This window comes from Falco punctatus (genome assembly GCF_963210335.1).
Source record: "Falco punctatus genome assembly, chromosome: 2".
In the NCBI taxonomy this organism is placed as follows: Eukaryota; Metazoa; Chordata; class Aves; order Falconiformes; family Falconidae; genus Falco; species Falco punctatus.
Window position 1 is genome coordinate 12,181,352 of NC_137581.1, and position 17,785 is coordinate 12,199,136.

General features: G+C 39.3%; 1 protein-coding gene across 4 annotated transcripts in view; it reads left to right on the plus strand.

The window, feature by feature from the left end:
• Positions 1–17,394, plus strand: part of CEP295 (centrosomal protein 295) — a 57,361-nt gene extending 39,967 nt beyond the window's left edge. For 2 of the 4 annotated variants that reach the window (XM_080375603.1, XM_080375604.1), the window contains exons 18-28: positions 2,982–3,082; positions 4,603–4,741; positions 6,293–6,529; positions 7,880–8,034; positions 8,263–8,425; positions 10,712–11,352; positions 12,132–12,305; positions 13,937–14,054; positions 14,828–15,031; positions 15,574–15,682; positions 16,203–17,394. In XM_080375603.1, the coding sequence (XP_080231729.1) occupies positions 2,982–3,082; positions 4,603–4,741; positions 6,293–6,529; positions 7,880–8,034; positions 8,263–8,425; positions 10,712–11,352; positions 12,132–12,305; positions 13,937–14,054; positions 14,828–15,031; positions 15,574–15,682; positions 16,203–16,431 (2,270 nt within the window). In that variant the 3' untranslated portion in view covers positions 16,432–17,394. The remainder of the gene's footprint in view (positions 1–2,981; positions 3,083–4,602; positions 4,742–6,292; positions 6,530–7,879; positions 8,035–8,262; positions 8,426–10,711; positions 11,353–12,131; positions 12,306–13,936; positions 14,055–14,827; positions 15,032–15,573; positions 15,683–16,202) is intronic. The other 2 variants (XM_080375605.1, XM_080375606.1) reach the window with 2 other exon arrangements.
• The last annotated feature ends 391 nt before the right edge of the window (positions 17,395–17,785 follow it).

Consider the following 17,785-nt stretch of genomic DNA (forward strand, 5'->3'; position numbering starts at 1 on the left):
GACTCAATTTTTAAATACAAACTTGTTGTCACAATGTGGTGGCCAGGAGGTTAACACATGAAAGTCCCATGTTGATGTCAGGAAGCTGTGAGGAACAAGATTTGATGGGAGGAGAAGAGAATGAAAAACTCTCCTTTATGAGTCACCAAATACAGTTTTTAAAGGATATTAATGTAATAAATTCATGAGATGTGAGCATGTTGAATTTTTAATTAGATGTGGTTTATAGCATGAAATTGCTACTGTTCATCCCTTGTATTAATATCACAAGAGCAATGCAGGTTATTACAGTATAGTAATGGAACATCTGTAGCATTGTTGTTGTCATGGTTTAACCCCAGCCAGCAACTAAGCACCATGCAGCCACTCGCCCTCTCCCCCCTGCCCCTGGTGGGATGGGAAGAGAATTGGAAGAAGGTAAAACCTGTGGGTCGAGATAATAACAGTTTAATTGAAATAATAATAATAATTATTATGAATAGCGGGGTAAAAAAAAGAGAGAGAGGAATAAAACCCAGAGAAACAAGTGATGCACAATACAGTTGCTGACCACCTGCTGACCGATGCCCAGCCGGTCCCCCAGCAGGGATCAGCCCTCCCCCCAGCCAACCCCCCCAGTTTACATACTGAGCATGACGTTCTATGCATGGAACGTCCCCTTGGCTAGCTCGGGTCAGTGTCCTGGCTCTGCTCCCTCCTGGCTTCTTGTGCACCTGCTCACGGGCAGAGCGCGCGAAAATGAAAAGTCCTTGACTTAGTGTAAGCACTGCTTGGCAACAGCTAAAACATCAGTGTGTTATCAACATTATTCTCATATTAAATCCAAAAAATAGCACAGTACCATCTTCTAGGAAGAAAATTAACTATCCCAGCTAAAACCAGGATAGCTCTCCATAGAGTTTCTATACAAGAGAGTATTAAATGCTTTAATCTTGTCTCATATGTATCCTAAATTACTACCTGTCATGCTAATATCCTTTAGAAAATAAAATAATTTATTTCAGAAGAATATCTAATCTTGATGTAGAAATATCTGGAAATGGAGAATTCTTTGGTAGCTTGTTCCAGCATTTATTTTTAAATCAAATTATAAAATAAATGGTCTGTTTCCAGTTTCTGAATGTCTTGACAGCCATTTCTAGCTACTGCTTCTTGCTATTTTTTTCTTTGAATTTAGAAATCTTTTGTATTTTGCATTTTTTCTCCTATGGAGATATTTAAATATCAAGAGATGACGTGATTGCAGTTTTCATGCTGATTCAAGGAATTTTCAAGGCCATGCTCGTTTTCAGGATCCTCTGTCTCCTCTATTCTGCTCCAAGGCAGAGGAGCAGACTTCTGCAGTGTGTGTAGACTCAGTCACACTACTGCCACATCCAACCAAGGAGCTTGTTGCCACATTGTTCTACTCAAACTTTAAAAGTTATCTTTCCTGTGAATCTGAAGACCTTTGTCATATGCTTGTAGAAGAGGGATCACAAACCAGTCATATGTGCTCTTAGATTTATAATTTTATCTATATTGAAACAGTGTTGTTTAACAGATGCACCTTTGTAGGAGGAGGAGGTAATTTTTACCACGGCAGTGCTACTGCATTTCTTTACCATTCTTCACTCTTCATATTATTTGTCAATTCTATTGCCAATGGCTTTGTTTGTTTACCAATCAAAGTGTCATAGATGACTAGCAGGATCAAGCCTGCTAGAAGTTTCTGGACAGTTTGTGAGTGTGGAGGGAAAAGAAGCCATCTGAGAATTTATTTATCCTTTATTTTGAGGTCAATTAGCATTTAATGTAATAACATAGTAAATTAATTAAGAATAGGTTAACTTCTCTTTTAATCGAGATAAATAGAAAAATTAAAATTTGAGATGTATTTCATGTTTTATACTTTCTCCCAGGTAGCTACTGGATGATAATGGCTGTAGGAGACCTTAGATTTTATCCCCCTGTCTCCCCAAAAATGAGTTTCAAAATGTTTGATGTTTATTGAGATACATAAGTATCACATCATATAGATACTTCACTGATGTTGCCTCATGGAGGAAACCTCTCCCCCCCCCGCCTTTTTTTGTATAATAGGGAAAACGGAACAACTAGACTCCATCTTCCAGTAAGAAATTGAGTTTCAGCTTATACAAGGCACAAAGTACAAACTGGTGTTAGGGTTCACAAAACGTTACAAGATCTGTTGAAGTATGGAGTCTTAAAAATGCTGGGGACTTGTAACATCTCTGTCGCTAGCAGCCCTTGTAGAACTGGGAGAAAACATCTACATCACTTTTAGTGTTTAATTTCAGTTTGATATTTAGCACTTCTTTCTTGAACATTAGTACTGGAAATAAGAGTACTTATTTTAGAGTTGTCTGGCAGTTAATTTACAATCTTAGAATTGCCAGACTTTGGAGGTGCTTGTCAGCACTGAGTTCAGAAATTGCATTTTTTGGTGCTGCTGTGGTGCTTATTTTGCACAGATACTGATCTTATTTTTATGTGTAAGAACATTATGGCAAAGGTGATTCAGTTCCATAGTTACAGTTCAGTAATTCAGTGTTTCTGATTTCTCTGATCTACTCAGAATGTGCTTTTCTTTGTAACCATTGTAATGGTAGAGGGCAAAGATTCCCTCCTTCCCCCCCCCCCCCCCCCAAGTTAAAAGAGCCGTGTTTTGTTCTGCAAAGCCATAGCATGAATTTCTAGCTCTTCCTGCACACTCTGCAGAGAGTAGTCATCCTAGTTAGAAATTTTAGGAAGGCTGGTCAAGGAGAACCACTGGTTGCCAATTAAATTTGTGGTACAGTGGAGTAGAAAGTACGTTGCAGGTGAGAAGAAAGTGGTAAGGATGGGCAAAATCAGTGCTCCAATAATGAGGACAGCAGCAGTGGAGTATTGGTGCCATCTGGTGTTAAAAAAAATGTTGCTAATGATGAACTCAAAAGCTGCTTGCTCTTCCTTACTGCTTCTATTACGTTTGTGTTCAGCCCAGTCCCAGGATTCTCAAGTGGCTCAAGATTCACCGGCTCTTGCTGTGGGAGAGGGAGTTACAACACATTCTGGATCATCGTTCAGCCTTGATAATATGGTTAGTCATACCGAAATAATCACATAACATTACTTAATCTTTATTTTGTGATGAAATCTTTCTGCCTCGTATTGGGGGGTGAATACTGGGTGCAGTATTCTAGACACAGCAGTATAACAAGCAGCATGTAAAAAGAGGTAATCACTGTGAGGGATCTGCTGGCTTATGTTCCTGTTCATACAGCGCATGGTGCTGTTGCCCCCCTTTGCTGTCAGGGAGCACTGTGGGCTTACACTCAGCTCACTGTCTGCTGAGACTGCTGCATCCTTCTTCACAGGGCTGCTCCCCAGGCAGGCCCCAGCTCAGACTGGTGCAGGGGGTTCTTCCCTCCCAGGTACTGGACTTGGCATTTGCTCTTGCTGAGTTTCATAACGTTCCTGTAGGCCCAGCCTCATAAGGTCCTTCTAGATGTCAGCCACACCACTCAATGTTACCTGCAAACTTGATAATATGGTGTCGCCTCCTCTGGGTCATTGCCAAAGGTGTTAAAGAGAACAGGTCCTAGGACAGAGCCCTGTGGTACTCCACTTGTTCCTTACTTCCAGGTAGAGTAATCCCTTTAATCACCGTCCTCTGAGCCTGATTATCCAGCCAGTTTTTTACCCATCTCATCGTCCATCTATCCAGGTTGTGACATCCAAACCAAAATACAAGAATGTTGTGAGAGACTGTGTCAAAAGCCTTGCCAAAATCAACACCAATGGTATCCTCTGCTTTTCCCGTGCCCAAATAACCCATTGTTTTATCAGGAGATAAAAATAGTATTTGAAAAATGCAGTGTATAACCTGTATATAAAATTAAATGTACATGTTTTATATGTGTACGTTAAATATATAACATAGTATATAATGAAAAACATAAGGGAAGGGCTTCTTAGATTTTTGTCTTATTTTCTTAGTGCATGCTTTAATTCAGAGTTTGGGAAGAAACGTTTACATCTATTCTTCAAAATTTGGAAGTACAAGAACCCTTATTCTCTATTTCACGGCTTTGTAGACCTTACCTCAAAACTAAGAAAAATAATATTTTAGGGTATTTTGTATATTTTTAGGTTAATTTTGTAGAATTAAATTAAGCCCATCTCTTATATGCAAATGGCTCAATATTGCAAGTACTTGTAAAACGCTTTGAGTTTTTCATGTATTGCATATATATTCCTCTGAGATCTACAATTCTGCTGAAGTGGGTCTGTGATGAGAAATAGCCAAATCTGACCACGGGAGGATAAAATGATCTTCCAGGTGTCATGATTTGTATGCAGTTCTGAGAGGCTTTATAATAATAGTGTGTGTGTATGTGTGCACGTGCGTGTGTGTGTTGAGGGGAGGGGGCTGTTGGGGGGTGAATGGGACGCTGCGTGTGGATGTTTTCTACTGGGCGATGATGATCTGTATTAGCCTGACTCTGCAAAACGTGAAGGCTTCTACACTTGAACTGAGCTCAGAATAAAACGCGTGGGTTTAAAGCCTTGATTATGGACGTCTGAATACATGGCAACAGGTACGTTGTTTCATTCTAGGAAGTGTTTTCTAAAGTAGTAGCCATGAACTTTGGTTCAGAGGCTTTCATGCAAGGAATACCCTGTGACTTATCTTCAACAATTTCCACTGGAAGCTTTTTGACTAGTGAAACGTTGGATGCAGGCCCTGTGGACACCGGTAAGTGTTTGGATTTTGTTGTTACTGTGAAAAGAAAATTGTGTATTCTCTTTATAGCAGAATGGGTCTAACTTACTGGACTTTTGTTCCTCTGAAATAGGCTACTGTGGAACTTCACTTAGGATTTATTAATATGCCTTATAAAGTTGAGTAGAACTAGAATGCTTATGATTTTTAAACTTTTATAATAATTTATATAAACCTTAATACATCTTTTTTGGCAAAAGATATTTTGAGTATTTAAGCAACCGTAACACTAGCATTTTCAAGTGGCAGAGTTTTTTTAAAAAACTGATCCGCAAATGATACACTGCAAAAAGCTTTCTAATCAATGTATATCATAGATTGTTACAGAGCTGTGATTGTTGTTTTGCTATTAAGAGAATTGTTCCAGTACGTGCTTGTCACATAATAATTCTTAGTAACTTATTTGTGAAAATGTCATTTGAATGCCAGATTAATTTTTAATAGTGTTCTCGGAAATACAGTTATGTCCTTTTTTGCGTGCAGTCTGCCTCTTGATCTTGTTAGCTTTTCATAAAATAAAAAAAATATTCCTTTACAATAATACACAGTTGCTCCTTTATATACTGATATTATCACTTGTGAACATGGGAAGTGAGTTTGAAAGTGATGATGTAGTGACCTATGGATTTATTTACTTTAAGGCTTCATATTGTGTTAATCTGACACGTATCTGATTTTATAAACAACATACATGTGTGAGTTATTCCATATTTATAAAATAATTTTTGAAGACTACAGTTTTTACAGCCTGAGATTTCAGTGGCTCATTTTAACCTTAATGTTCTAAACTGGTGTTATTTTGAGTAATAAACTTCATAACTCACATGACAAATATGTGGTTTATCGACATAAAAGCAAATTCTAAGATCATTTGTTTGTAGCTTTTCTGTTGTTTGTTAGTTGTGGAAAAAGGGGTTGCCAAGGTGCTTGATTACTCAGCAGCACGAATGAATTTTTCAAGTCTAGCTGTGTCTTTGCTGTACACTTGGTACTTAATAACGACCTTTTCTGATGGCTGCGTGCAATTCTTCTGTCAGCACATAGACAAAGGGGGTTGGTGCACTAGCTAGGAACGTGATTTTAGTTGCCTTGATTCCCTCAGATTTCTCGTTTTACTATTAGGCAGTTTCTATTTAAGCATGAATAAAACTGTTGCATGATATCATAAAGATACTCAAAACCACGTTAAAGGATTGACACCTTTAAATGTGATAGGAGATAGAAATATGCTAGCTAGCATAAAATAATAGTATTAATTGTTTTCAGATTTTATTGTGTCGGTATTTCTTACGTCTGCATACTCTAAAAGTGCTAAGCTGTACTGACCTACCACCTAATTAGATATTATTAACTTGAATTTGTGGAAATTTGTGGTACAGTTTGTGGGAGCATTGACAGGAGACAATTAAAGAAACAAAACGCAGAGGTCTGTGAATATTTCAGGATATTAAGCAGCGGCTTTTCAGATGACTTAATGCAAGTGGTTTATATGCAAAACTGTGAACATCTAGCTTACTACTTCAGGATTGTCTTCTGATAGCGCGGAAGATCGAATTTTGAGAGAAACATCAAGCCGCCCTTGGAAGTCCTCACTGCCTTTTGCCTTGCAGCAGAGGCAGGGGAATTTGTCTGGAACATCTGAAGCTCGGTTGCCTGAAGGAGAGCTTTACCTATACAAAAAAAGTCAGATGCAACGTATCTTGGGAAAACGTGCTGGAGACTTGAATTCTGACTCCAAGGAGGACAATATGCGCTTCCAAGGTAGTTGCTGTTTTAAAGCATTTTTGTGCTGTGCTCTCATCCTATGGAATGAGGAGGAGTTGCTATGTGTTAATCTGTGTTCTTTATATTCAGCTTACACTTTAAAGTCCGTAGGGATTCTACATGGGAGAACTTTGATGCTTTGATGTTCTTCATGCTTTGCTTTATATATATGCTCACATAGCATAGTGTAGTGGAAAAAAAAGTAATAGTCTAGTCAGGTATCTATCTGATCGTAGTCTAGTTTTGCACAGCTTCCCGCTACCGTGCTTAGGCTGTTTGTTACCTGTGACAATTTAATCACTTGTTAATGCACAACTTTTGTTTCAGGAAGGTAGAGACAGTAATATATACTTTATTAATCACATAGGATTACACAGTTGATAAAACACTGGTTAACAGACTGGTGGGAGTTCTACGCTCTCTAGAAAAATGTAATAATTCATGAAAATAAGAACATCTTTATTAGCTAACATGAAGATAATGCTAGTAATTTAATTTGAACTGCTTTCTCTTGGAATGTTTGAAAACCTAGAATCATAGAATTATAGATTAATCTAGGCCAAGAAGGACTTCTAGTTACGTGGTCCAGATTCTCCTTCCAGCTCACAGCAGAGCCAACTTAGACCAGGTTCTTCAAGGCCTTGTCCAGGAAAGTTCTAAATATCTCCAAGGACAAAGACTCCAGACAGCCCTGGACAACCTTTTGACAACTTTCTTCTTTTTTATTTTAGTATTTTACTATATCAAACCAGAATTTCCTGTGTTGCATCTTGGATCCGTTTTCTTTTTCTTTCACTGAGCATATTCAAGAAGATTGACTGCATCTTCTCTATACTGGCGCTTAGGATGTAGTAGACAGATTTCTGTGCCCCTTCCCCCACATCCCCAAGCCTTTTCTTAAGATTGAACAAACTCAGTTTTTTAGCTTCTTGTTGAGCATCATGTGCTTCATCCTTCCTCTGATCATCCCTGTGGCTCTTCATTGCACTTGCTCCACTGTGTCATTGTGTCTTTTGTACTGGGAAGCCATGCTACTTATAATGCATTCTCATAACTGCCAAACAGGATGCTTATGGACTTCAGCTTGTCACTGAAAAAAAAATAAAAAGGCATCAGTGTAGCACTTTCTTGCTGCTTTTTGTACCTGCATTGTGTCACATTGAAAGAGTTGGATGCAGTACAGATTATATTATTTTTTTTTATTAACAAGCTAGTATTTGTATACCTGCAGAATTCTATATGCTTTATTTACTGGATATAGAAGCAAGGTGTGACATGTCCCTTGGTTTTTTTGATGGAGGTTGGTGTTGCTTTTTTTTTTTTTTTAAATAACCTCTTTTCTTACAGCTCTAGCAGCTGAACTTGATTTGCCTGAAACTGAGACATCTTTTCTGAACCTCCATCGCCAGCTCTTTCAGCCTTTGGAACCAGGTCTTGACTTTGATACTTCATCATCCCATTCTCAATGCAGAATTTCACAAGACAGAAGAGAATTTAGCAAGGTAATATAGAAAAACTCTGCTGGAAGAAATACTTCAGCTTAAGATTTCTGTAAAACTTAAACGTATAATCCCTAGGAAACACAACAATAATTTTTGATATACATAGAACTGGAGGCTTTTTGCTGGTTGTAGCAGAAATGTGATCCAAAAATCAAGCATTACCTTTAACTTTTTATCTTTCATATTTCTGAGAAAATGAATCTTGGGATTTTTTTTTTCTGCCACTAGACTTCAAAATTCTCAAAAAAAAGTCAAGACATGTCTGTGTTTCTAGAAGCGGGAAACTCTGGTTTGACTATTCAAAGCAGCAGTGTGCCTCCTAGTCTTGGAACAAACGGGCCAAACAACATTGCATCAGAAGAAGAGTTTGTTAAAGAAAACGTTACTTCTGGTACGTATGGTATAGTCAGATCAAAGCTTTCAAAATCAACCTCTTGCCAGTGTGTAAATACTAGCCCTTAAGTTAGGTTTGCTGTGTTGAAACCGGGAAGGAACTCTTCACTTTTCTATCAGTCCTACTTTGAAATGTCTTAACTCTGCTGCTGCTCTGTTACACATGGTCTTCCCCACTGCCTGTAATGGGTAGAACTCCTAAATTTTGTGAAGTTCTTAATTTCCTTAATACTTATGGCTTTAATACAAAAGCAGACCTGCATAGTCAGGTCACTGTAATTGATATCATGTTACTTATTCCTTGTGCAGTAAGTATGATGTTAGTGAAGAAATACCAAGTCTGGCTGAAACTGTAAGTTTAAATATCTTTCCAAATATTTGTTCATGCATATCCATCATTTTGTACATTTGAGGAAATTAAGGAAGTTCCAAAATGTGATTAAAATTTTGAGGTATGTGTTAGAAGCTCTTTGATCTTACTAATTTGTCTTTTATATGTTGTGTCCTCTAAGAAACCACTGAATTTTCCTTTTCTACTGTTAAGTCACACCAATAATCATTGTGTACTGCATGCTGTGGTGTTTTGTGTAAGTACAGAATTGCCCTACAAAATAAAGGGGGGAGGGAAGAGAGAAAGGAATGAACTTTTAGATTAGTGTAGTAATTGATTTAGTAGATTAGAAGTTTGTGATTTTATAGCAGCATTAACTGCAGCTTACAGCAGGAAAAGTATTTTTTTAATGTTTTGCAGTTGAATTCAAATTAACTTGCTATTGCATATATTCTAAAGAAAAGGACCAACCTGAAATTCCAAGTGCAGCTAGCAGTGATTAAATATGTCTGAAGCTCTTACTTAGCAAGAATCCAGTGTTCCAGTGTTTTAAGGTGTTCCAACAGAAAGCTAAACAATAACAGGAAACACAGCACAGCATTTTAAGTAATAGATGCATTTCTAATGTAAATGTTCCTGGTCAATTATCTTTGTTATTTGCATGTGTGTGTGTATATATATACACATAGAACTTTTGGAAACACATGTTTAAAGCTGCAAGCAACTGCTCTATTACGCTTTTCTTTCTCTTCAGCTGGCAGATGCTGGTACAAAAAAAAAAGGTAATAAAAAATGCCAGAAGAGGCTTACACTTTAAGACTACCTGTGGTCACAGCCAGTAGGATTTAGGAAGCTCCCTTCTAACTTCAAAACATTCTGTTTCTAAATTGCTTATAGAAGCAATCTTTGTGCTTTAAATGTAACTGCAGTATCTCCCCTTCTTTCAAGTGTTTTTATAATCCCAAGCCAATTACTGTTGTGCTTTAAAAGGGAGGGGAAAATAACATAAGCAACAGGCTAAGCAAGTAAAAAATAGTTTGGTTTGCCAGTTCAAGGTAGGGTTGGTATGTAAGTCCATCATTGGAGAATTTGCTATTGATATCACAGTGTAACTCTTCCTCCCGGTAACAGCTATTTATCAGGAGGCAACGCTCTTTATACATGTAAAACTAGATATTTTGTAGGTGTCAAAGAATGCAAAAAAAGTTTTTAAAGGAAACAGTTAAAAGTTTATGTGGTATGTTCCTGTCTAATTGGTAGCATGGTGCTGCAGTCTGTGTAGGTCAGAGACGTATTTTTTTAAAAAAATAACCCTGTTGGTTGGCATATGCTGTACTGCTGAAATGCCTCCCCAGTATTTAAAAAGTTGATACCTCATCTTTTTTTTTCACAGCCTCTTCTGGGGAAAAAAAAAAAAAAAAAAAGTCTTGGTTTGTATGTGTAGATCCTAAGGGAAACATAATTTAGGGTGCAATATTGTAACTTGCAGGAACAGCAAGCCTCATTCCAATTGGGATGTTTTCTTCTACTTTGAATAGGTTCTGCCCAAGTAATGGTGTTTAGGATGGTTTTCTTCCTGTTTTAGAGATTTTGTTGGAAAGCCAAAAGACACTCAAAAGACTTCCATTTACAGAGTATAAATTGTAAAATCTGTTGACTCTCAATGCAGTTACATCAGCACCATCATGAAATCTGTCCCTAAACATATTCTAAGCAGCAGCAAAAAGTGTTGTTTCTTTAAGTTGTTTTGTATACCATGAAGGAATCATTTTGTATTATTAATGGTATTATATTTGAAGAAACTTAGCAGACTTTTTGTAAATGAAATGTTTTTTCGTATTTACTAGACTTCTTACTGTACATTACTGGTAAGTCTCATTATGGAAGGACTTCTAAAAGTTGAAATTCTGTTGTGTTAGCTAGAATTTTGACTCTTGATAATTTTTGAAACAGGATCTGAAGAATCTTTTCACCCCCTGCAAGTAGAACCTGCTTTAAGTGATCACTGTCAGAATGCTGATCAGCCAGTGGACCTTAATGCTATGTTACAGAGACCTTTTGAACAAAGCCCTGGAATTAAAAAATGGGGAAATGAGGACTATATTTCATCTGCCAGAGAATATGAAGAACTGGCAAGAAATATGGAATGTATTAATCTCCAGTGTTCAATGAAAGATCTCCAAAATGGAAGTCTGAATCCATTGGAAGGGCAAAAATCATTTTATCAGCTAAATACCACACCAGTTACAGGGGGTGAAACTTTCCCTCAACACTTACTGAAAGAGGCTGTCTCTTCTGAAAAATTACCTGCGGAGGCATTTGATAAGAAGTATGTGAAGCTTCCTGAAAAACCAGTTCATGTACATGAAGCAAATAAAGCTGTGGAGCTGGAGTCTCAGCGCAATACAAATATAAAGGAGCCAGATCAAAGCTTTTCAGAAGTACAAAAATCTTTGAGGGTTCCTAGGGAAGCCAACGTGGAAGACTCAGACATCCATTTACAGGCTGTCGTACAACAGAATGGTTCTTTCCTGGAAAGACGTGAAAAACATTTTAATTCTGTGCCCAGAAGCTCATGTTATATTCCAGTCTGGGTGAGTAAACCAAATTTCCAAAAGCAGTAATTTGTGCAGGCTCTTTTGGTTGGTTTTTTTTGTTGTTGCTGTTGTTGTACCAAGTTATTTTGGACCCATAATATCTGGAAGCTTGGCAAATACTGATTTTACAGTTCTAGTTTAAGACTTGCATTTTTCCTGGGCTTCTGCCCTACTGCTGCTTTCCGATCATGGCACTGAAATAATTAGCAGTAGCTAAAATGAGCTGGAGTTCCCACAGTTGTTGGAGGAGCTACAGCATCTCCATTGCGTCTCCCTCTCTTGGCATCAGTTAGTACAGCGTATGTATCTGTATCATGTGGCGCGGTTATACACTGAACAGCCACTGTTCCCATTTAGAAGCCTGAAGAGGGTAAATAATTTGGCCAAAGCATATGCAAACTTAAGAAGATAGTGTTGTGTAGCTTTTAATTTTTTTTTTTTTTTAAAGTTTGCCCTAGAACTAGGTAATTTAAACTTGAGGTGAGTGGAGGAGAGGTGGAGGCCTTGTTGTTGTTTGGTTGCTTTGGCTTATTTGTTTGGGGTTTTTTGATACCAGTATGTAAAATACTTTGCTTTGGACTTCGCTTCCAGGATTTGCATACATCACCACCTCAGGCAAAGTGCTCTTTCTGTATTTCATTTATTGCTTGGGGGCAGATTTTCTTTCTTCTACATGTTGAATGAGCCTCCTTTTTCTAACAAGATAACAGCTGTTGCTGGAAATAGTAATTTTTTTTTCTTTTTTACACTGATGTCTTGTGTAATTTGTGTTCTAGGAGACTGAGTCAGGGCGTGGTATTATGGAAGAACCTGAACTCACTCTGATAAGCTCAAACGACATCAGTATTGCAGAATCAGACATTGAACATACTAACCAAGAGAAAATTAAGGAAGATAAACCCAGTAGCCCAGCATATGTGGACCAGTCTGAATGTAATGTTTTTGCTGAGGTGAGTCTTTATTATCTAATGTAATTCTGATTCTAACTTGTAGAGAAGAATTATAGAGGAATGAAGCAGGTTAATTATCATTGATAATATACAGCTGTGGGCTGGCTTCAGGGGCGGTGGGTTGGCTGATGAGGATAAGGTGCAGCTGTGGCTGGTTCCTGCTAAGTAGTTAAATAGCTCTAAGGGGGATGGAAGAGGAGCACCAGGTGAAGAGATCCAGAAGAAGTAGAGGGAGGAGAGTGAGTGGCCTGGATGTAGGAGAGACAAGGAGAGGCCCTCAGAGGAGGGGGCCCGGATGAGGAGAGGCTGGCTGGAAGTGGAGCTGGAGAAGGAAGACTCTGGATGCAGCAGAGGCAAGAAGCAGGGTGGACCGGCCTGAAGATGATGAAGAAACAGCCCACACAGTAGATGGGCTTCTCAAACCTTGTGGGGGACTGGTGGCTGTGCCGGGGCAAGGCTCAGGAACTACTTACTGAAGTTAGCCTGGTATGGGATGGTAAAAGCCTTGTTGCAGTCGGGTAGTTTGCTAGTGGTGTGACACTAACTTAGTCTTAATAAGGAGAAGCCCCACTGAGCAGTTAATCCACCATTGCAACACAAGAGAATGTTAGGGTTATCTGAGCTTAGTAATTGCTTGTGTGTTGTCGTAGTTTGATGTTACGTTTGCCAGACAGATCTAATAATCATAAATTTGGGCTATCCATGAAAATCACTACCTTGTCATATCAGTATAGATACAGTTCAGGAAGATTTTTGCTGAAAAACGGAACCATCTTGCTGGTGTTTGCAAGACTAAATTGTATCCCGTTAGTTATGAATGAGAGGAGTGGGTGGGACAAAACAAAAGCTCCGAACTAAAAAGGAAAAAGAAAAATCCTCTACCTAGTGGATGGAGCTACACCAGGCCCACGCGGCGGTTTGAGGTTTATGGGGAAAGTACCATCAGCTTGTCATACTGCCATGCTTAATTTGCCTGTGGTGTGCTTTTTGGTGTTTGCTTATATAAAACAAAGGCTGTAAATTGTAGAGGAACGGGTTTTTAATGAGAGAATAGTTTGGGTGCTGAAGCAATAATGTAGAACCAAGCCAGGTGTGTCCGTTAGATGAACGGAGTGGACAAAATCATGTTTCAATTGCAGGAGGCATCTAGAGAAGATCCTAAAAGTGCCTAAGGATGGGTCTTTTACAATGTAATGGAACTGTGGGTAAGGTGGAGGTTGGCAGCTGGAGGCTGTACTTGTGCAGTGGCTGTTGCCTCCCAGCTGGGAACGGGGGCAAGAGGGAGAGCAGTAAGTGATGGGGGAGAACTAGGGAGGACAGGAGGAAAGAAAAACATGTCCATTGAGATGAAATTATGCAGCCTGGTACTACGAACAAGCAATTGAAAAATGATGGCCAAAGGGTCTTTAATGGATTTTTTTTTTCTTTAAGTCTTAAGATGTCTTTAGAAAGTATCTTTTTAGTATTTATTACCAAGATCCACTTTTGATGTTTTTCTTGCATCTGCTATAAAGGTGAAAGAGTATGTCTTCTATTTGCATTGGGTCAGTGCTCGGGGTACAGTGCTCGTACTTCAGTCAAATTTGTGGTATATTTTAAGCATTTCCAATCACTGACTCCTTCTGAAACAGGAGAGAGAATTTTTACCACTCAATCCAGATGCAGATTCTTCCGTGTTCGTAAGGCCCAACAGTTCTGCCAGAGCTCAGAGTCCCAATGCCAGTCACTTTCCATCACATCAGACTGCAGGTAATTATGTGTAACTTCGATGTACTGAACTTGAGAGAGAGAAGGTCTCTTATCTGTAGGAATAAAATCATAAATAGAATTTACCTCTCCTTCGGCAAGTGCAACTTGCCATTCAGGCTTGGTTTGTAGTGCATTTGACCCCGGGTTTAACAGGTGTCTTATTGACAAGGAAGTCGGTATCTTTCATGAAAGTTCATAGTATCTACAAAACACTGTTTGGGTTTTGGGGTTTTTTTGTGTTGCAACTAGTTAATTTTGAAAAATTCTGTGGTGTCTTGTGGTTTGTTGTCATACAGCTTATGCACCTTCATTTGTTCTTGATTTCCTGTTCGTCCCCAAGCTCTGTAGGCAAAGAATGTCTTTTATTTTTTCCTGTTCTGATGATAGAGTGGAATGTCAGTAAAACATCGGAAGTATTTTTATTTGTCCAAGATGAACAGCAGTAAGATGAAAGACACGAATTGACAGAACTTAACTGCATTAGGGACTTCTCAAGTCTTTGATATGTTCTGAGCCCTCAAGATGCTTTCGATGCAGTATTTGTCACAGGATTTGGCTTGGCAGACATGGTTACAGTTAATAGGTCGGAATTGCTGTTTGTTTTGCACGATTACTCATTCACACTGCCATTTTCCTAGCTGATTTACAAAAGTAGTCAAGCTCAGTGTTTTAGGAGGAATACCTCAAAATGCATGACTTGCTACAGGGCTACAGGTGATGTTGGTCATTGCTGAAAGCGAGAAATGTTCAAGACTTTTCATTTTCTTTCACAGTGATGCTGCTGGAGTTTGCGGCTACACCCGGAAGTTTGCAAGAATCTTTTTTTAAAAAAAAGCAGAACTTTATCCAGAAATCTCTGAAAAGAGTAGAAGAAATAAAAAATAAAGAAAGAGAAAATGAAAAGCCAGAAGCCAGACAGTTTCAAAGGGGAAAGTCTGAGAAGTTAAGGCAGCAAAAAGAGTCCTGTCTTATCTCTGGTAGGTTTATCTGGGAGCAAGACAGCATTAGGTGTCCTTTTAGTTGCTGTTTAGTATTGAAGAATACATTTCATACCTGTTGCATCTTTGCTATTGCAGGCTGAGGATATTCTTGAATTTGTTTTCTCAGGGAGGCAGGGAGCTTTTCCCTGCTGTCTAGCTACCTCTTCAGTGTTGGGAAGTCCCGCATGGGTCCTCTTTGTATTTTCAGCCTGCCTGCATGTTTGTAGCCATAAGGTGTCTCTGCAAATAACAGCTGTTTATCAAAGAACCACCGTATTAAGCCAACTGATGCATTTCTAGTGTCTGTTAATGGGGAGCGGGAAGTTGGCTGGCAAGAGGCACGGCTGGCTTGAAGTACAGGCAGTGGCCTGATGAGTGAGAGACACTGAGGATGGATTTGTAAACGCAAGACATCATCTCCACTGTGTCCATTCTGCTAGCTTCTTTCTTTTGTCACGTCATTTAAAAATCTTTGAAAACCTCTCTATGCTTTTGACTTAGTTGGACTAGAGCTTTTTTTTTTTTTTAAATTTAATTAGGAAAAACTGATACAGTTGCCAATCAGTTGAAGAAAGTAGGAGAAGTGAAAGTGTCTTCTCCAGAGGACAGGAAGTCTGGAGAAACTGAAATGCACCAGCGTACTTCAAGGTATTGCATGAATGCAACTGGGAGATGTTTGGAATAAAAAACCAGTAGTTCCTTCCTCTGTCTTTTGGAAGCTACTGGTCAGTCAGAGCAGTCTATGGCCTTCCAGCTGGCCTCTAGTGCTGCTTTTAACACAAAACAGCCAGGAGAGAGAAGCCAAGTGTGTTTGATACAGGTACCTGCTGGGAAATGCCCTGGCACAGCTGGCAGAAACATTGACTGGCAGCCTGCTCATTTCATCATGCTAAGGCAGCTGTGCCAGTTAATGCATGAAATTAGATTAAATTTGAAGCAAAGTTCACAATTGCACTTGGGCACTTAATTAATGGTAGCATGCAGCAAGGACAGCTCCCGAGCAGGGTCTGTTGGGTGCAGTGATTCTAGGTTACTGGAGAGCCAAGCCAAAAATTCCTTTCTTAATTTCTAACCATTGCCACAGTATAAATCCTTATGGCTTGTTAACTTATTCCAGCTTTGCCACTTCTTCCCAATACATGATTTTTCCCCCCTATTATTTTAACAGACTTCATGATCAACTTGCAAAAGTAAAAATCAGAAAGGAAGAAAAAACAAGGCAAGAAACTTACACTAAAAACAGAGAAAAGGCTAAAGAGTTTCAAAAGGTAATGTCTGCTATGGTGTGGTCCTACCTGGTTAGTTCTCATGATTTCACTGCGCTTCTAATCAGACTGAGATGGAGACCATCAAACCATGCATCTACTGAAGAATTTCCTTGTCAGCGCTATAGCTGAGCGGGAACTTTCTCTAAAATGCGTGTCTGGAGGTTGAACAAAAAGGCTGTTCAGGACTCCAGGTGATAAACATCTTGGCAAATGAAGGGCAGGGTGTTTTGTTAGTCTGCACTGACTGAATTCCCATTATAAGGCTGTTCTTGGGGGGCTGTCTCTGGCTGTTTTGCCTGCTCTGGGTAGCTCAAGATTCTGCCTGGCTGAGCACAACCTGAACTCTGGGGTTGCAAGAAATCCTGTCTGGGCTTCCTTACAGTTCCTGTGGCACAGGGGGTTGGACAAGAGACTCAAACTGTTTGTTCTCCCTGCAGACAACTGGAGGGAAGGAAATGCTGCATAATCCTGACAGATTCTCTGTGGTAGAATAAATTGCTGGTCCTTCTAGCCTGCCTTACAGATGTCGTAGTTAAGAGAAAATTAAGCACACCTTCCCCTGCAGCCTGTGGGATGGCTGCAGCAGCAGCAACCACACTCACTGCCCCACTGTCCAGACTTGCCCTGCAGGGGATGGGCAGGTGCTAGCCCCCAAGCAGCACTTCGGCTGTGCCCACCTAATGAAGCTGCTTTTAGTGTAAGCCCTCAAGCTGTGCTACTGTAGTCTCATAGTTTATTTTATTTTCAGAAAATGCTGGAAAAACTGCGGGCCAAGAAAAGTTGGAAAGCACCATGACTGGGAGAAGACTGAGCAATAAGGAACACTGCTGTATTGCTGTTGAGACCCCTGATTAATGCAGACTTCATTAATGGTGGAGCCCTTAGTTTTCTTACAGCTTAAAGCTGAGGATTCTAAGTAAACAAAATGGGTCTGGTGCCCTGTATTCTACTGAGAACATTACAGCAGCAGTTTGTGTAGACCAACCCTGTGAAAAGCCTGGCTTGATGGGCAGTAGTGCTTTAAAGGGAGATCATACTGACTTCTGTAATGTACATCTGTAAATATTTTCAAATAAAAGTTTTTGACATTTCTTATCTGTTCTTTGCATTGTGATTCAGGAGTAGGAAGTGTGAGTTCCTGCAGTCAAGAGGTACATCCTAAAGCACCTGAAGGCAGGAAGATAATAAAAGCCTTATACTGCTGTTACATCCAAATGTGTTTTTATCCAAGCTGCCTGAGCTCCCAAACAAGAGCTAAGTAATTACATCAGGACAAATTCAAAGCTCGGCTTTTGCTAAAAAGCTGAATTTTGTTAGCAGCAGGTGGAAGATCTGGGCCATTTAATCTGTTCCTTTTTAAAATGCAAAATTGTACAAAAAAAAAGTTTTGATGAGCAAAATTACCTACCAATTCAGGCTTGTTTACACAGATTATTTTTTTTCAGTCCATGGTGCAGCTGCATGTACAGCAGCAGCTGAAGTA